This window comes from Mustelus asterias, chromosome 6, assembly GCF_964213995.1.
Source record: "Mustelus asterias chromosome 6, sMusAst1.hap1.1, whole genome shotgun sequence".
Classification (NCBI taxonomy): domain Eukaryota; kingdom Metazoa; phylum Chordata; class Chondrichthyes; order Carcharhiniformes; family Triakidae; genus Mustelus; species Mustelus asterias.
The window spans coordinates 32535641-32555011 of NC_135806.1; the positions used below are offsets into that span (position 1 = coordinate 32535641).

At 42.7% G+C, this 19371-nt stretch overlaps 1 protein-coding gene across 3 annotated transcripts in view; it reads right to left on the reverse strand.

Moving 5' to 3' along the window:
• The window catches only part of LOC144494796 (adhesion G protein-coupled receptor L3-like), a 978643-nt gene that overhangs the window by 481313 nt on the left and 477959 nt on the right, over positions 1–19371 (reverse strand). For all 3 annotated transcript variants that reach the window (XM_078214147.1, XM_078214145.1, XM_078214146.1), the window contains exon 5: positions 6681–6790. In XM_078214147.1, coding sequence (XP_078070273.1) covers positions 6681–6790 — 110 coding nt within the window. The remainder of the gene's footprint in view (positions 1–6680; positions 6791–19371) is intronic.

Below are 19371 nucleotides of genomic sequence, written 5' to 3' on the forward strand. Positions count from 1 at the left end.
TTGTTCACAAGTCATTTTTCATGTCCGCTCTTTGCTCTTCTAATTGCTTTCTTAAGTTCTTACTTGCACTTCCTATATTCTTCTAGGGCCGCAGCTGAATTGCTCCCTTTGGACTTGCTAAAAGTCTTTCTCTTCTTCCTTATCCAGTCCTGAGTTGTCCTCGACATCCAGGGATCACTGAATTTATTGCTCCTACATTTCCCCTATAGGAAACATGTTGGACCTGAAATGTCCTCAATTCCTTTCTGAATCCGCCCCCCCCACCCACTGCTCTGCTGTAAACTTACCCACAAAGAGCTAATCCCAGTCAACTTTGTCCAGATCCTGCCTTACTTTAATAAATTCTGCCTTCCCCTAATCCAAAGCGGCACGGTAGCACAGTGGTTAGCACTGCTGCTTCACAGCTCCAGGGTCCCGGGTTCGATTCCCGGCTCGGGTCACTGTCTGTGTGGAGTTTGCACATTCTCCTCGTGTCTGCGTGGGTTTCCTCCGGGTGCTCCGGTTTCCTCCCACAGTCCAAAGATGTGCGGGTTAGGTTGATTGGCCATGTTAAATTGCCCCTTAGTGTCCTGGGCTGCGTAGGTTAGAGGGATTAGCGGGTAAATACGTGGGGGTAGGGCCTGGGTGGGATTGTGGTCGGTGCAGACTCGATGGGCCGAATGGCCTCCTTCTGCACTGTAGGGTTTCTATGGTTTCTAAGGCCATCTTTCTCCTTGTCCATCACAAACTTGAAACTTACAGTGTTGTAATTGCTATCACTAAAATGCTCCCCATTGCCACGATGAACACTTGTCTGGTTTTGTTCCCAGATGTGGAGATGCCGGCGTTGGACTGGGGTAAGCACAGTAAGAAGTCTCACAACACCAGGTTAAAGTCCAACAGGTTTATTTGGTAGCAAATACCATAAGTTTTCGGAGCGCAGCTCCTTCGTCAGATGGAGTGGATATCTGTTCTCCAACAGTGCACAGACACAGAAATCAAGTTACAGAATACTAATTAGAATGCAAATCTCTACAGCCAGCCAGGTCTTAAAGGTACAGACAATGTGGGTGGAGGGAGCATTCAACACAGGTTAAAGAGATGTGTATTGTCTCCAGACAGAACAGTTAGTGAGATTCTGCAAGATCAGGGGGAAAGCTGTGGGGGTTACTGATAATGTGACATAAATCCAACATCCCGGTTTAGGCCGTCCTCGTGTGTGCGGAACTTGGCTATCAGTTTCTGCTCAGCAACTCTGCGCTGTCGTGTGTCATGTGTCGTTCCCAGACCCATAGAATCATACAGTGCAGAAGAGACTCTTCGGCCCACTGAGTCTGCACTAACACGCAGAAAATATCTGAACTCCCAACTGACCCTTGGCCCATAGCTTTGAATGTTATGATGTGCCAAGTGCTCATCTAGCACTACTCCATTTCTTGTTGGGCCTGCTACACACTGATATAAAAAACTCCCCTGGATACATTTCAAGGAAACCACTCCTCCTAAACCCTTTACATTGCAACTATCCCAATTTACGTTGGGGAAGTTGAAATCCCTGAATATAATTACCCGATTATTATTCTTATAAACCTCAGTGAAATGTTTACATAGCTGCTCCTCTATTTCCACGGACTTGGAATACATTCCGGGTAATATTCTTAAGTTCTACCCACAAAGCCTCATTTGAAGACCCTTCCAAGATTGTATCGTTCCTTATTGCAGAATTGACTCCCTAATTAATAGTGCAACATCACCTCCCTTTCTACACCCTCCTCTGTCTCACCTAATGATCCTATATCCTGGAATGTTGAGTTGCCAGTCCTGCTCTTCCCTCAGCCATATTTCTGTGATGGCAACAATATCACACTTCCATGTGTCAATCCACGCACTAAACTCATCATTCTTAGCTATTTTATACTCTTAGCATTAAAGACCATCCAGCTTGCCTTACTCTCTTTATACTTAATATAGCTGATGTACGAACATTCTGTGTCCTCCCTCTGCCAGACTAGTTTAAACTCCTCCCAACAGCACTAGCAAACTTACCTACAAGGATGCTGGCCCCATTGCGGTGCATGCCCCACCTTACCCAGAAACGGTCCCAGTGATCCAGGAATCTAATCCCTTCCTCCTGCACCAACTCTTGAGCCATGCATTCTTCTGTCCTATTTTCCCATTTCTAAACCTGCTAGCACTGGCACCAGGCATAATCCAGAGATTACAAGTGCTGCTTTTTAAACTACCGCCTAACTCCCTGAATTCTTGATGCAAGGCCTCATTCCTCACTTCATCTATATCTTTGGAACCAACGTGTATCACGATCTCTAACATCACCCTCCCCTCTCAGGATGCCCTGCAGCTATTCAGTGACATCCATTCTGACTGTCGCACACATCAAACTTTTGTAAATATAGTTCACGTGCACTTTAATCATGTGTGATATCACCACATTTGCAATAATCCTCAAGAGTTTGCACACCGCCTCTCCATCTTCATCTTCCTGGGCTATCCCGTCGCCCGGAATGAGGCATCTGCAGGAAAAAGCAGTATTGCCAGGGCCCTTGTGCAAAACTCTCCTGTGCATGCTGAGCCTTTGCCATTCACACAATCATCTGTCCCAGGCCCCTAACATTGTAAATACAACACACTTCCATTGTCCAGCTGAGTTGACCGGTACCTCTGCCTACTCATGATCACCCATCATGCAGCATCTTGAGATCTCCACAATAAGGCTCTGCATTCCCAATAACCCGATTCCTGCACGACCTCCTTAAACCTCTAGGTCCAAATAATTTATTCTACATTGTAATTATTTTGTTCAGTAAAGTCTGACTGTAAGAACATTTGACTCTCAGAGGAAGGACATTTTTCTCCAAATGCAACATGATTTGCTCACTGTGGTCATAGAACATAGAACAGTACAGCACAGAACAGGCCCTTCGGCCCACGATGTTGTGCCGAGCTTTATCTGAAATTAGATTGGTCACTGGACAATGGGAAAAGAAAGCATGGATTTTTTGTCTCACTAAAGTTCAAGTCTACTGATTCAAATTGTAGTACTCCTACAGCAAATAAGGTCAGGTCTGAACAGCATTGTGGCTATCTGAAAAAACTGTGGGTGTACTTGCACCAGAAGGACTTCAGCAATTCATGAAAACACCTTCGCAAGAACATAGAACATAGAACAGTACAGCACAGAACAGGCCCTTCGGCCCACGATGTTGTGACGAGCTTTATCTGAAACCAAGATCAAGCTATCCCACTCCCTATCATCCTGGTGTGCTCCATGTGCCTATCCAATAACCGCTTAAATGTTCCTAAAGTGTCTGACTCCACTATCACTGCAGGCAGTCCATTCCACACCCCAACCACTCTCTGCGTAAAGAACCTACCTCTGATATCCGTCCTGTATCTCCCACCACGAACCCTATAGTTATGCCCCCTTGTAATAGCTCCATCCACCCGAGGAAATAGTCTTTGAACGTTCACTCTATCTATCCCCTTCATCATTTTATAAACCTCTATTAAGTCTCCCCTCAGACTCCTCCGCTCCAGAGAGAACAGCCCTAGCTCCCTCAACCTTTCCTCATAAGACCTACCCTCCAAACCAGGCAGCATCCTGGTAAATCTCCTCTGCACTCTTTCCAGCGCTTCCACATCCTTCTTATAGTGAGGTGACCAGAACTGCACACAATATTCCAAATGTGGTCTCACCAAGGTCCTGTACAGTTGCAGCATAACCCCACGGCTCTTAAACTCAAACCCCCGTTAATAAAAGCTAACACACTATAGGCCTTCTTCACAGCTCTATCCACTTGAGTGGCAACCTTTAGAGATCTGTGGATATGGACCCCAAGATCTCTCTGTTCCTCCACAGTCTTCAGAACCCTACCTTTGACCCTGTAATCCACATTTAAATTAGTCCTCCCAAAATGAATCACCTCACATTTATCCGGGTTAAACTCCAACAAGAACAGTAAATGCTGGCCTTGCCAGCAACACCCACATCCCATTTGAGAATTTTTATAAAATCATATTGGCCGTGTATGATTCAGTTTCAAAACTGGTTATGGCATCTACCAAGTGGACAATTACAAACTACTCGCTAATTTTCCCTGGTCATTTCTATGTATCAGCAAAAGATTTCTTCAAAAACAAATACCATTTGCAGCAGAGGATATGACAGGGATTTTCTGGGCCTGCTCGAGTGGGACCTGCCCAGCCATGGGAAAAATCCTATCCACATCTACTGTGTCACAGTCTTAAAAAATTTTGTATATTTCAATGAAATGCCCTCTCATTCTTCTAAACTATGTAGAATATAACTCCTGTCTCCTCTGGTAAATTCTCCACTGCACTATGGCAAGTACATCCTTCCTTATGTAAGGAGAGCAAAATTGCATGCAATACTCCAAGTGTGGTCTCACCAAGGCTCTATACAATTGGAGCAAGACATCTTTAATCCTGTACTCAAATCCCCTTGCAATGAAGGCCAACATACTGTTTGCCTTCCTGATTGCTTGCAGCACTTGTATGTTAACTTTTAGAGACTCATGAACAAGAATATGCAGATCCCTTTGGACATCAGCACTTCCCAATCTCTCACCATTTAAGAAATATTCTGCACCTCTCTCCTCCGACCAAACCTTGCACTTATCCACTATTATATTCCATCTGCCATTTTTGTGCCCGCTAACTTAGCCTGTCTGAATCCCCTCTCATCCTCTTTGCATCCTCCTCACATCTTTTATGTCATTGCAAACTTAGAAATATTACATTTCGTCTTCATCCTTGCGGTACCTCACTAGTCACAGCCTGCCAACCTGAGAAGGACCCATTTAATCCTACTCTCTGTTTTCTGTCTCTTAATCAATCCTCAAGACAGTACATTAACCCCTTTGCCAGGTGCTCTAATTTCATTTACCAACTTCCTATATGGGAGAACCTAATAAACATCCAAAAATACACATCTATTGGTTCTGCTTGGTCTATATTGTTTGTAACATCCTCAGAAAAGTCCAACAGATTTGTGGACATGCCATGAAATCAGTGACCTGAATGGGCTGCAAGCCTTTGTGAGTTGAGAGGATGGGAGTACTGCTCCATTGGACACAAGATCGAACTGAAAAATTGGGCAAAGTTTGTGACAACTAATAATCTCTTCTTGCTCGGGTGCACCACATATCACATCTGCAGATACATTACATCCTATTCTGTTCTCCTTTATATGCATATCAAATATTGGTCAAGTATCCCAGCTCCTTGAACACTCAATCTATTTGTTAAGTAGGTCATTGTACCTCTCATTATTAAATCATATTGTCCTTCACAATACAATAAATAGTAAAGATCTTAGAACACATGCAACTTGCTTTCTTTTATGGATATATAACTGGTTTCTGAAGGTCAGTCTAAATTGGCAACAAGGTTTTAGTTTCAGAATTAATCATTTATATAGCCATGAAAAACCAATTAATGTCATATTTTCTACTTGTGTATCAAGTAGAGTATGATTAAATGGGTCCTTCTCAGATTGGCAGGCTGTGACTAGTGAGGTACCGCAAGGATGAGTACTTAGCCACAAACAAGCTGTTAACAATCTATACCAGTAATTTGGATGAAGACTAAATGTAATATTTCCAAGTTTGCAATGACATAAAAGGGAATGTGAATTGTGAGGAGGATGCAAAGAGGCTGAGAGGGGATTCAGACAGGCTAAGTTAGTGGGCACAAACATGGCAGATGGAATATAATAATGTTTAAGTGCAGGATTCCTGTTCAGCATATGTTATTAGCAATCATGTCAGGAATCTGGCCATCGTCATGATGTCATAGAAGGTGACAGATTGCATCAGCACAATACCAATTGATTTTCAGAAATAAAGATAAACTGAATTCCAAAAGTAAAGATATGTACGTGCACGCACATGTGGAGATGGCGAAAGGAATTTTTCAATTGCTGTAAAACCAGTTCAGGGATGAATGAAGCACACATGTGCTTAGCCTAGCTGAAAGACACTTGGAACATTATTCGTCAATACTTTCCTGCTAACTTTAATTTCATCTTTTTCCGGACAACAAGTAACACCTTTTTTTAAGATGGTTTCTCTCATTGGATAAAATTGTTTATGGCCTAGATTGTCCGCACAGTAAATTTTGATGTAATGGTCAGCAGAGCAAAATATATATTTTTACGTTCTATCTCAAAATATGAGAGAACTGATTAGATTAATTAACAACTGCACTCGTTTGTATAAGAAACAGTATTACGTAGCTCTGAGTGCACAATGCAACAACCCCGCTTGTAAAGAGCAAAGTCCTTTGCAGAACTGTACTGCCCACTAAATGAGGCACTGCTACTCAGTTCTAAAATGTCACTGAGCATCACATTTATGGTGCAATCAGATGGATGAACAGATCAATTGGGCTAGATTTTTGAAAAATCAGGTGTATATCACTCAGATGTGTACATTAAGTACAGTCCTCCCTCTGTATTTTTCAAATATTTCAAATTTTATGAAAAATGGAAAGAGTTGAACAACTAATTCATAAAATGTAGTGCCATTGCACTGTGAGATTACAGTTCTGTAGACATATTCTACTTCACTCAACGTCCCAATCTACAACTCTACACAATAATTAGCAATAACATTTGGAGAAGCAGGATGTGTAATTAGAGAAAGTACCAATAGAATACTTACTGTATGGAACACACTCATACTGAACTTCCAAATACTTGTAGGTTCCTGGGCAAGGATCTGGAAACACATCAGGTCCAGCTACAACTGAGCATTGGGTACGATTATTACACCTGGAAAAGAAGATAAAAAGCACCCATTATTGCTAATCTAGTCAAATAATTAATGGACTGCAGCATATTCTTCAATTGAAAGCCCTAGTCACAAAATATGAATAAAGTAAGCACTTTGCATCCTTGAAAGAAAATAACTGAGCATTAACAAGTGTAAGCTGCATAAATACTGTTGCTACATATTTGAAGGCAGCATAGGAAAGGTAATGGCCAATAACAAATGCATTTCAAAACAGTTCCTCTTGTATCTAAGAGAATTTCAGACTGATGCCATTCAGAAATGACAGAAGGGGCTGGATATATCTCCACAATCTTCTCTATTTCAAAAATAATTCTGCCAGTGTTAGTTTTCTTCAAAAATATGGTCCTACCCAATCTGCAGCAGATGAATAATATCTGTAACGTATCAAGAATTGGCCTGGACATGATTCTGTTTGGTTAAATGCAGCTGGTAAGTAGTCAAAAGCGGACAATGCGCATACTTTGGGAAATTCAAATTTGACCTACAGATGAACTTTCTTCCCAGCAGTAGCAAACTTGATTGGCAGCTCACATGGGCAATCCCTGACGTTGAGTTGGTGGAGAGTCAGAAGTCAACTTCAGACTCTATTTCTGGCTGAGACAATAACATTGTTTGTAGAAACGGGGAGTAGAAGAGAGACAAAGGAAGCAAAATATTCAAATCGTGGTGCTGACTAGGTCCAGGGATTTAGTTTGTGAACTTGCATGGTATTTCTATATGTTACGAGAAAGATTGGCCTTAGAAACCGCTAGAAAAATAACCGAGTTCACAGCACCCACCATTGTTCGTGCATTAAAAACATGAATCATGAGATACGCCATTCATTGCGAACCATCACAAATTGACAAATGGCTTGCACTGCTCCACTATTAGCGTCACAAAAACTGCCCAATGAGTGTCAAGAAATTTATGCCAATAACACAAATTAATCTTCCATGCTTCAGTTGGTAGCAATCGCAAAGTTCGTTTCATGTCTCACTCCAGGGCTTGAGCACATAAATCAAGACTGATACCCCAGTCGGACTGTGCGAGTGCTTTATTACCTTCTGGACGAGATGTTAAACCTTATCTGTCTGCATGGGTGAATGTAAAAGATTCCAAAACATAGCAGGGGAGTTATTCCTGGTGTCCTGGCCAATATTCATTCCTCAATCAAGATTACAAATAACAGATTATCTGGTCTTTATCACATTGCTGTTTGGGGGAAATTTCTCTGCGCAAGTGGCATTACAAACTGTCTACACTTCAAAACCTGCCATATAAATACAAGTCTTAGTTTTTTATTCCTCACAGATTTGTAGTAATGTTATACTGACCATCACTCACATGATTTATGATCCTGACAAAAAACTAAAACTTGAGCCCAAAAAAGGGCAGAAATAAAAATGGTGTCTCATTCCTGCAGGTAAGAAATTGTAACCAAAAGATTTTGAATTTTGTCATGTTCTTAATTCTCTCTTTCTCAACCCAATTGTTCTTTCCCTCTCATTTCTCTTTCAGTATCCAATTTAACTCCAATGGACCCACAGAATCACAGAAACCCTACAGCACAGAAAGAGGCCATTCGGCCCATCGAGTCTGCACCAACCACAATCCCACCCAGGCCCTGCCCCCATATCCCTACATATTTATCCACTAATTCCTCTAACCTACACATCTCAGGACAGTAAGGTCAATTTTTAGCATGGCCAATCAACCTAACCCGCACATCTTTGGACTGTGGGAGGAAGCCGGAGCACCCGGAGGAAACCGGGCGGCACGGTAGCACAGTGGTTAGCACTGCTGCTTCACAGCTCCAGGGACCTGGGTTCGATTCCCAGCTTGGGTCACTGTCTGTGTGGAGTTTGCACATTCTCCTCGTGTCTGCGTGGGTTTCCTCCGGGTGCTCCGGTTTCCTCCCACAGTCCAAAGATGTGCGGGTTAGGTTGATTGGCCAAGCTAAAATTGCCCTTAGTGTTCTGGGATGCATAGGTTAGAGGGATTAGTGGGTAAATATGTAGGGATATGGGGGTAGGGCCTGGGTGGGATTGTGGTCGGTGCAGACTCGATGGGCCGAATGGCCTCTTTCTGTGCTGTAGGGATTCTAAGATTCTAAGATTCTAAGAACCCATGCAGACACGAGGAGAATGTGCAAACTCCACACAGACAGTGACCCAAGCCGGGAATCGAACCCAGGTCCCTGGAGCTGTGAAGCAGCAGTGCTACCATGCCGCCCTATTCTCTCCGTCACTTTCTTTCAATATCCTTTCATTGATTAAGGTGAAATTTAACTTTATCAGCTCAAATTTTCTCATATTTTGTGGTGGAAAACATATATAATCTGAAGGGTGATAACAAAATTCAGTTCACAGTGCTTGCCACAAGATCCACTGCTGCAGCAATTTTTCAGTCAATTGGCAGGGCAAGCAGGTGAGTTAACCTGGGCTAAAATGTGGTCCCTATATTCAAGAAAGGGAACAGGGACAGCCCGGGAAATTACCGACCGGTGAGTCTAACCTCAGTGGTTGGTAAGTTGATGGAGAGGATCCTGAGAGACAGGATTTATGATCATCTAGAAAAGTTTAGTATGATCAAAAGTAGTCAGCACGGCTTTGTCAGGGGCAGGTCGTGCCTTACGAGCCTGGTTGAGTTCTTTGAAAATGTGACCAAGCACATTGACGAAGGAAGAGCGGTGGATGTGGTCTATATGGACTTCAGCAAAGCGTTCGATAAGGTCCCCCATGCAAGACTTCTTGAGAAAGTGAGAGGGCATGGGATCCAAGGGGCTGTTGCCTTGTGGATCCAGAACTGGCTTGCCTGCAGAAGGCAGAGAGTGGCTGTGGAGGGGTCTTTCTCTGCATGGAGGTCAGTGACCAGTGGAGTGCCCCAGGGATCTGTTCTGGGACCCTTGCTGTTTGTCATTTTCATAAATGACCTGGATGAGGAAGTGGAGGGATGGGTTGGTAAGTTTGCTGACGACACCAAGGTAGGTGGTGTTGTGGATAGTTTGGAGGGATGTCAGAAGTTGCAGCGAGACATAGATAGAATGCAAGACTGGGCGGAGAAGTGGCAGATGGACTTCAACCCGGATAAGTGTGTAGTGATCCATTTTGGCAGATCCAATGGGATGGAGCAGCAGTATAAAATGAAGGGTACCATTCTTAGCAGTGTAGAGGATCAGAAGGACCTTGGGGTCCGGGTCCATAGGACTCGTAAATCGGCCTCGCAGGTGGAGGATGCGGTCAAGAAGGCGTATGGCGTACTAGCCTTCATTAATCGAGGGATTGAGTTTAGGAGTCGGGAGATAATGCTGCAGCTTTATAGGACCCTGGTTAGACCCCACTTGGAGTACTGCGCGCAGTTCTGGTCACCTCATTACAGGAAAGATGTTGAAGCCATTGAAAGGGTGCAGAGGAGATTTACAAGGATGTTGCCTGGATTGGGGGGCATGCCTTATGAGGATAGGTTGAGGGAGCTTGGTCTCTTCTCCCTGGAGAGACGAAGGATGAGAGGTGACCTGATAGAGGTTTACAAGATGTTGAGGGGTCTGGATAGGGTGGACTCTCAGAGGCTATTTCCAAGGGCTGAAATGGTTGCTACGAGAGGACACAGGTTTAAGGTGCTGGGGGGTAGGTACAGGGGGGATGTCAGGGGTAAGTTTTTCACTCAGAGGGTGGTGGGTGAGTGGAATCGGCTGACGTCGGTGGTGGTGGAGGCAAACTCGTTGGGGTCTTTTAAGAGACTTCTGGATGAGTACATGGGATTTAATGGGATTGAGGGCTATAGATAGGCCTAGAGGTGGGGATGTGATCGGCGCAACTTGTGGGCCGAAGGGCCTGTTTGTGCTGTGACTTTCTATGTTCTATGTTCTATGTTAAAATATGTAAACACCAAATCCAAAAGCATACCACGGAATATTCAGAATTGATCTAAATTATTATTTTGTTGGGCCAGCACAACAAAACTGCACTTCAGAAAACTGGCATGATATTGGTACAGGAAGACTATCGGACGTCTAGAGTCAATGACTCCATGGTGGCATAGTGATTAGCACTGCTGCCTCACAGCGCCAGGGGCCCGGGTTCATTCCAGCCTCAGGTGACTGTGTGTAGTTTGCACGTTTTCCCTGTGTCTGAGTGAGTTTCCTCCGGGTGCTCTGGTTTCCTCTCACAATCTAAAAATGTGCGGGTTAGGATGATTGGCTATGCAAAATTGCCCTTTAGTGTCAGGGGGATTAGGAGGGTAAATATGTGGGGATATGGGGATGAGACCTAGGTGGGATTGTTGTCAGTGCAGGCTCGATGGGCCAAAATGGCCTCCTTCTGCACTGTAGATTCTATGATTCTATGAATGAGAGGAGCATGCAATTAACTCTTCATTTCTGCTGGGTCTAAATGGCATAATTCCAAGCATTTGTATAAACAAATGTCAAACACATCTGTATTAATAAACAAATAGAATAAAAAATAGAAAAATTATTATTGGCTTGTTTTTTTTTAAACTTTACTCACTCTCTAGAAGTTGCTTCCTTTTCATTAGGTTGCAGGAATTCTTTTTCAAAACGAGATTGATCAAAATGTCAGGGAAACTGTGAATAAAGGATCATCAGGGATTGCTCTCTATAGTGTGCACCTGGACAGCAATGATTTAACTTTCAGCTAAATTTACAAGAGCACATATGTTGCGTTGCGAGCCTGATAAAACACTCAGCAGCTGCTATGTTGGCTTCTCTGAGTGTCTCCGTGAAATTTTGAGAGATGAAGAAGCTCTTTAGGTTTTGGTCATTTACTCTACGGAAAATGTGAAATTTTAATCAAGAAAGGCACACAACCCAGATAATACTTGATATGCCTACAGTCCTTTCCCAGCCCAAACAAATCTCAAAAACAATATTTCAACAGAGTGGCCCAGCTGTCCTTTGTTATTACATCACCCATTGGTTGAACTTGCCAATAGACAGCAACTCTAGACATTCACTGTTCCATGTTATCTTGACTGATATCAGGTTTGCACACGACCTTTGCGCTTTTTTTTGGTTCATTCTAAAGTTGTTATAAGACCTTTGAAGGGGAAATGTGGGAGAAACAAATCCAGCGTGCCCTGGATTACAAGAGAGGTAGAGGTGAAAATAAAAGCAAGATGTGTGCAAAAGTCAGGTCGAAAATACTATGAAGAATCAGGCTGAATATAGAAGAACCAGAAGGAGAGTGGAAAAAAATAAGAAAAGCAAAAGAGAGGTAGTTAATATAAAAGGTATTCCATTGGCATGAGTAATAAAAGGGTGGTTAAAAAGAGTAGGACTGATGAGAGATGACAGAAAGGCACATGAAGGCAAGAAAATTAAAGGAAATCATAGAAAATCATAGAATCCTACAGTGCAGAAAGAGGCCATTCGGCCCATCGAGTCTGCACCAACCACAATCCCACCCAGGCCCTATCCACATATCCCTACATATTTACCCACTAACCCCTCTAACCCATGCATCCCGGGACATAAGGGGCAATTTAGAATGGCCAATCAACCTAGCCCGCACATCTTTGGACTGTGGGAGGAAACCGGAGCACCCGGAGGAAACCCACGCAGGCACAGGGAGAATGTGCAAACTCCACACAGACAGCGACCCGAGCCGGGATTCAAACCCAGGTCCCTGGAGCTGTGAAGCAGCAGTGCTAACCACTGGGCTACCGTGCCGCCCCATATTTACCCACTAACAGTACTTAACGAGTACTTTACATCTGTCTTTGCAAAGGTAGATAATGCTAGCCTGGCCGAGGTTAAAGAGGCGATAACTGTTACACTCGAGGAATTTACAATTGAGAAGGAGGAAGTGTTAGAACTTCTTTGCTTAAAATTGATAAGATACCAGGACCAGATGGCGTGCATCCAAGGATACCAAAGGAAGTGGAAATTGCAGAGGCACTAGTGATACTCTTCCAGTCTTCCTTAGGCATAGGGCTGGTACCAGAGGATTAGAGAATTGCAAATGTTACACCTTCGTTCAAAAAGGGATGCAAGGATGAAGCCAGCAACTATAGGCCAGATGGTCTGACTTGAGCGGTAGGGAAACTTCTGGAAACTACAGTTTAGATAAAATCAATAATCACTTGGACAAATGCAGGAAAATTTAGGAAAGCTTGCATGGATTTATTAAGGGAAAATTATGTTTAACTTGCTGAAGTTTTTTGAGGAGGTAACACACATAGTTGATAAGGGCAATGCTTTTGATGTATTTTCAAAAGGCATTTTGATACACTGCCACACAACAGGCTTGAGCAAAATTCTAGCTCATGGAATAAAAGGGAAATAAAAGTTGGCATATGGATAAGAAATTGGCTGAGTGATCCGAACACAGAGTAATGATGAATAGTTTTTTTCAGATTGGATGAAAGTTTGAAATGGAGCTTTTGCCCAGTCACCCGATCTTTCTCTATCCCAATGCAGAATCATAATATCCTCATCACAACATGCCCTTCCAGCTATCTTTGTATCATTTGAAAATTGGAAACCTTACGTTTGGTTTCTTCCTCCAGGTCATTTATATAAACAGTGAACAGTTGTAGGCCAAGAATTAATCCCTGCAGTACTCCGCCAGTTACATCTTTCCACTCTAAAAAGTACCCATTTATCCCAACTCTCCATTTCCTATGTGGCAGTCAGTCTTCAATCCATGCAAACACACTTCCTCTATTTCATGGGCTTTTACTTAATGCACTAGCCTCTTATGCGGCATCTTGTCAAATGCCTTTTGGAAATTTAAGTACACTACATCTACAGGTTCCCCTCTACCTACTCTCCATTACATCCTCAAAGAATTTAAGCAAATTTGTCAAACGTGATTTACTTTTAATAAAACCATGTTGACTAGGTTTGATTATGTTCATCTTTCCTAAATGATTAGCTATTTCCTCTTTGATTATTGACTCCATGTCTTGCCGATAATAAATGTTAAACCTACCAGTCTATATTTCCCTGCCTTCTGCCTTTCTCCCTTTCTGAACAACGGGGTCACATAGGCTGGTTTCTAACCTGCTGGTACCCTCCTGGAATTTAGCGAGTTACAAAAAATTTCAAACAATGGGTCCACTATTTCTGCATCCACTTCCATTAAAACCCTAATGTGCAGTTCATCGGGTCCTGGCAACTTGTCCGACTTTAGCCTCTTGAGTTTCTCTAATATTCTATCCCTTGTAAGTTCTACCATGTTATTTGAAATCAGGATGTGGAGATGCCGGCGTTGGACTGGGGTAAACACAGTAAGAGTTTTAACAACACCAGGTTAAAGTCCAACAGGTTTATTTGGTAGCAAATACCATTAGCTTTCGGAGCGCGCTCCTTCGTCAGATGGAGTGGAAATCTGCTCTCAAACAGGGCACAGGAGAGCAGATTTCCACTCCATCTGACAAAGGAGCAGCGCTCCGAAAGCTAATGGTATTTGCTACCAAATAAACCTGTTGGACTTTAACCTGGTGTTGTTAAAACTCTTACTCTATTTGAAATCAGCCCATCTGATATTTTAGGGATATTTGCAATGCCTTCTATGGTGAAGACTGATGCAAAAAAAAGTATCTGGCATTTCTGCCATTTTCTGTTTGCTGTTGTCAATTCGCCAGTCTTGTTCAGTAGAGGTCCCACATTTACCTTAGCCACGCACTTCCTATGTATATATTCATAGAAACTCTTACTTTTTGTTTTTATGCTGCATGCAAGTTTTCTTGCAAAATTAATTTTCTCCCTTCTTATGAGCTTTCTAGTCTTCTACTAAAATTACAGTCCTCTGGTCTATCACTATCCATGCCACTTTGCATATCCTGCTTTTCAATTTAACATTATCCTTTACCTGCTTTGTTAACCATGGAATTTGCCTCTTTCTCATGGAATCCCCCTTTATGATTGGGATAAGCCTCTGCTGAGTATTTTGCACTAGCTGTTTGAATATCTGCCACTGCTCATCTGCATCTCAACTCCTCCCTGATTCCATTATAATTGGAGTAAGAAGTTTAACAACACCAGGTTAAAGTCCAACAGGTTTATTTGGTAGCAAAAGCCACACAAGCTTTCGAGGCTCTGAGCCCCTTCTTCAGGTGAGTGGGAATACAGAATTCCCACTCACCTGAAGAAGGGGCTCAGAGCCTCGAAAGCTTGTGTGGCTTTTGCTACCAAATAAACCTGTTGGACTTTAACCTGGTGTTGTTAAACTTCTTACTGTGTTTACCCCAGTCCAACGCCGGCATCTCCACTCCATTATAATTGCCATATTCAGATAATTAAAATCAGCCATTATAACTACTCTTGCAGCTCTTTGTAATTTCCTTTAAAATTTCACCCTTTATATCTTTCCTATTAATCAGTGATCTATAGAATACTTCCAGTAGCTTAAAGATATCTCTACTGCTTTTCAACTCTAACCAAACAGATTCGTGCCTGGACCCACCCTGGACATCCTTTTTCTCCAGTGCTGTAATGTTCTCTTTAATCAACTCTGCCATCCCTTCTCCTTTCTTTCCCTCCCTCCTTCCTGAATACCTTGCATCCAAAAATATTTGCAATACAGTTCTACCCCTTTCTGTGTTGAATGTGCCATATATACCTGCCTTACTTGCTGCAGGAACCAGGCCAAGCAGAAAAAATGGGGATTCTCTCAATGTAGCAACAGCAATTCCTGTAATTGGATCTTTTACTTTAAGGACTACAAACTGTACTTTTTCAGTAATCTGCCCTTACAGGATTGTATCCCTAATGGTTAGCAAGTGTTCTATTCACAATATTCTTTTCGTTTGGCAAATACAGACCTATACTGCGCTACCACATACATTGGAATACCACTTATTGAACTCAACTTAGGCTTTACAGATTGAGGCAACATATTTGCAATTAATTCTGAACGCAAATGCAAACACAGAAATACACGAAGAACAACATAAAATAAATTTAACAGAAACATGTTATAAAAGATCTGCTTCTCTTTGAAAGATCAAATACATATACAAATGTTCCAATTATTGTTGAAACAGGGTTTGAATGGCAAGTCTTGCCCATATCCATCTCATATAGTTCTGAAATACGATATGACAACTGTTACATGGAATGAAATGGAGGATTCCATGTCACTGGCTACAAAAACTCAAATGATGATAAAACAGCAACATGCCTTCCCCCTTTAATTCTTTTGAAATGAGGTTAACTGACAGACTTATTGGGGCAAATCTTCCTAGGAGTGGCAATCAGTCAGATTGCCATTCTGCTCTTTTGTCCCCCAACCAGAACCTTGCCTTTGAGGCCAGGACTTCTGATCTGGCTTCTCCAGAAACATGGAATTTATAGTCTCTCAAAGAGCTCCTTCATAACATTGGAGTGTCAGAAGAACACAAGCCATGCCCCCTTTGTATGGTGCATGATTTTGATAATATGACTAATTTTTAGTGCTTATTGTTGATTGGCAGCAACAACTATGGATTATATTGTTAATTAAATGGTTCAATTTGAATTTCTGTTCGTGAGATAATGGGCAGTTAAGGCAATTGGGGATCATTCACAGGATGACAACTGTTGCTTGGGAGATACTACAGTTAATGGTTTTATGAGAGTTTATGTGTGGAGTTTGCACATTCTCCTCGTGTCTGCGTGGGTTTCCTCCGGGTGCTCCGGTTTCCTCCCACAGTCCAAAGTTGTGCGGGTTAGGTTGATTGGCCAGGTTAAAAATTGCCCCTTAGTGTCCTGGGATGCGTAGGTTAGAGGGATTAGCGGGTAAATATGTGGGGGTAGGGCCTGGGTGGGATTGTGGTCGGTGCAGACTCGATGGGCCGAATGGCCTCCTTCTGCACTGTAGGGATTCTATGATTCTATTCTATGATGACTTCAAGTTCCCTGAGAGTATGGATTCGGCAGTTCGTCAGAAGAAATGGCTGAAAAGTAGTGTGATATTCAGGTGGCAACTTATCTTTAAATAAAACTCATGCACTGATTTAATTGATTATCTATCTATATGGCTGAACACCTGAATTAGAGGGAAACTTTTATTTTCTGACAATATGATAGGAAGTATGAATAACATGGCTTTGGTTCTGTGGAACCAATCACATGTTACTGTTCTGTATCTAAAGGATATATCATTTCTTTGCAATGGAATGTAAACTCTGGTGGCCCAGGAAACAAGGGATGGATATTTGTCTTTAATCCAAACAAATCTAGTTACAGAGGTTGGGTGACATGAGATGACTCATCCTAAGAAAACAGATGAGAAAAGCATGGACCATATCCAATCAGGGATTCAGGAATAATGAGAAATGCGGATAAAAGTTGGAAAATCAGATTCGTTGTTGGCATAGTGTTACTATGGCTTCTGGGTATGATTCTTCTGGACACCCTTCGACAACATTTCAGAGTAGAGGCAGAGAATTGCATCAGCTGTGCTGGTAACACTCAAGGAATCCCAGGAACTTGAAGGATAAGGAACTTTCATGTTGTCTTCACTGTTTTTTGTTAAACATATGTAAATGTTGCTTAATAAGTTTGAATTGTTTCATAAATTCTAGTTATGTCTGTGATGGAGGTTTGAGCAATAAGAGACAAATGGATACACTTGGATTGTTTACTTTAGAGCAGAGAAGGCTGAGGGGGAACATGATTGAAGTGTGGAAGATTATGAGGGTTATGGATAAGGGGTGAAGGGAGCAGCTGTTCCCCTTGGTTCAGGGTCAATCATGAGGAGGGATAGTTTTAGGGCAAGGGGCAGGAGATTCAGAAGGGATTAGAGAAAAAAAATCACTTAGAGGGTGGTGAGAATCTCGATTGCACTGCCTGGGAAGGTGGAGGAGGCCAGGAACTTTACAACCTTTAAAAAGTATTTGGATGAGCACTTGAAATATCATAACATTCAGGGACATTGGGCAGGTGCTGGAAAATGGAATGAGCGCAACTTTAGTGGTAGTTATTGTCGGTGCAGACTCGATGGCCCAAAGGGCCTTTTCTGCACCATACCACACTATGACTCTATGACATATACCTTGAAAGGTCAGGCACAACTGAGGACCCCAGTGTTAAAAATTAATATGGAAGGTCAAGATTTAAATTGGAAGGGTTTCATGGGGAACCAGAGAGTAAGGCCAGTAAGACTCAGAGAAAGAGCAGGCAGGGTGTGGTGATCAAAGAGGGTCTGGTGAACTGAAATGCATTTATTTCAATGCAAGAAGTGTAACAGTAAGGTAGATTAACTTAGGGCTTAGATTAGTATTGGAACTATGATGTTGTTGCTATTACAGAGACTTGGTTAAGGAAAGGACAGGATTGGCAGCTTAATGTTCCAGGATACAGATGTTTCAGGCAGGATAGAGGGGATGTAAAAGGGGTGGAGGAGTTGCACTACTTAAGGAGAATATCACAGCTGTACTGCAGGAGGACACCTCAGAGGGCTCATACAGCGAGGCAATATGGGTAGAACTCAGGAATAGGAAGGGTGTAGTCACAATGTTTACTATAGGCCACCCAACGGCCAGCAGGAGATGGAGGAACAGATATGTAGGCAGATTTTGGCAAGGTGTAAAAGTAACAGGGTTGTTGTGGTGGAAGATTTTAACTTCCCCTATATTGACCAGAACTCACTTAATGCTAGGGACTTTGACGAGGCAGAGTTTGTAAGGAGAATACAGGAGGGCTTCTTGAAGCAGTATATAGATAGTCCAACTGGGGAAGGGGCCGTACTGGACCTGGTATTGGGGAATGAGCCCAGCCAGGTTGTCGACGTTTCAGTAGGGGAGCAGCTTAGGAACAGTGACCACAACCCAGTAAGCTTTGAGGTACTGATGGATAAAGATAAGTGTAGTCCTCAAGTGAAGGTGCTAAACTGGGGGAAGGCTAATTACAACAACATTAGGCAGGAACTGAAGAATGTAGATTGGGGGCAGATGGTTGAGGGCAAATCCACATCTGGCATGTGGGAGGCTTTCAAGTGCAAGTTGATAGGGATTCAGGACCAGCACATTCCTGTAAGGATGAAGGATAAGTATGGCAAATTTTGGGAACCTTGGACAACGAGAGATATTGTGAGCCTAATCAAAGAGAAAAAGGAAGCATTTGTCAAAGCTAGGAGGCTGGGAACACACGAAGCAAGTGTGGAATACAAGGAAAGTAGAAAGAAATTTAAGCGAGGAGTAAGGAGGGCTAAAAGGGGTAATGAAAAGTCATTGGCCAGTAGGATTAAGGAAAATCCCAAGGCTTTTTATACATATAGAAAGAGCAAGAGGGTAACCAGGGAGAGGGTTGGCCCACTCAAGGACAGGGGAGGGAATCTATGCATGGAGCCAGAGGATATGGCGAGGTAGTAAATGAGTACTTTGCATCAGTATTCACCAAAGAGAAGGACTTGCTGGATGATGAGTCTGGAAAAAGGTGTGTAGATAGTTTGAGTCATGTTGAGATCAAAAACGAGGCGGTATTGGGGTTCTTGAGAAACATTAAGATAGACAAGTCCCCAGGGCCTGATAGGATATACCCCAGAATACTGAAAGAAGCAAGGAAGGAAATTTCTGGGGCCTTGAGAGAAATCTTTGTATCCTCACTGGCTACAGGGGAGGTCAACACAGT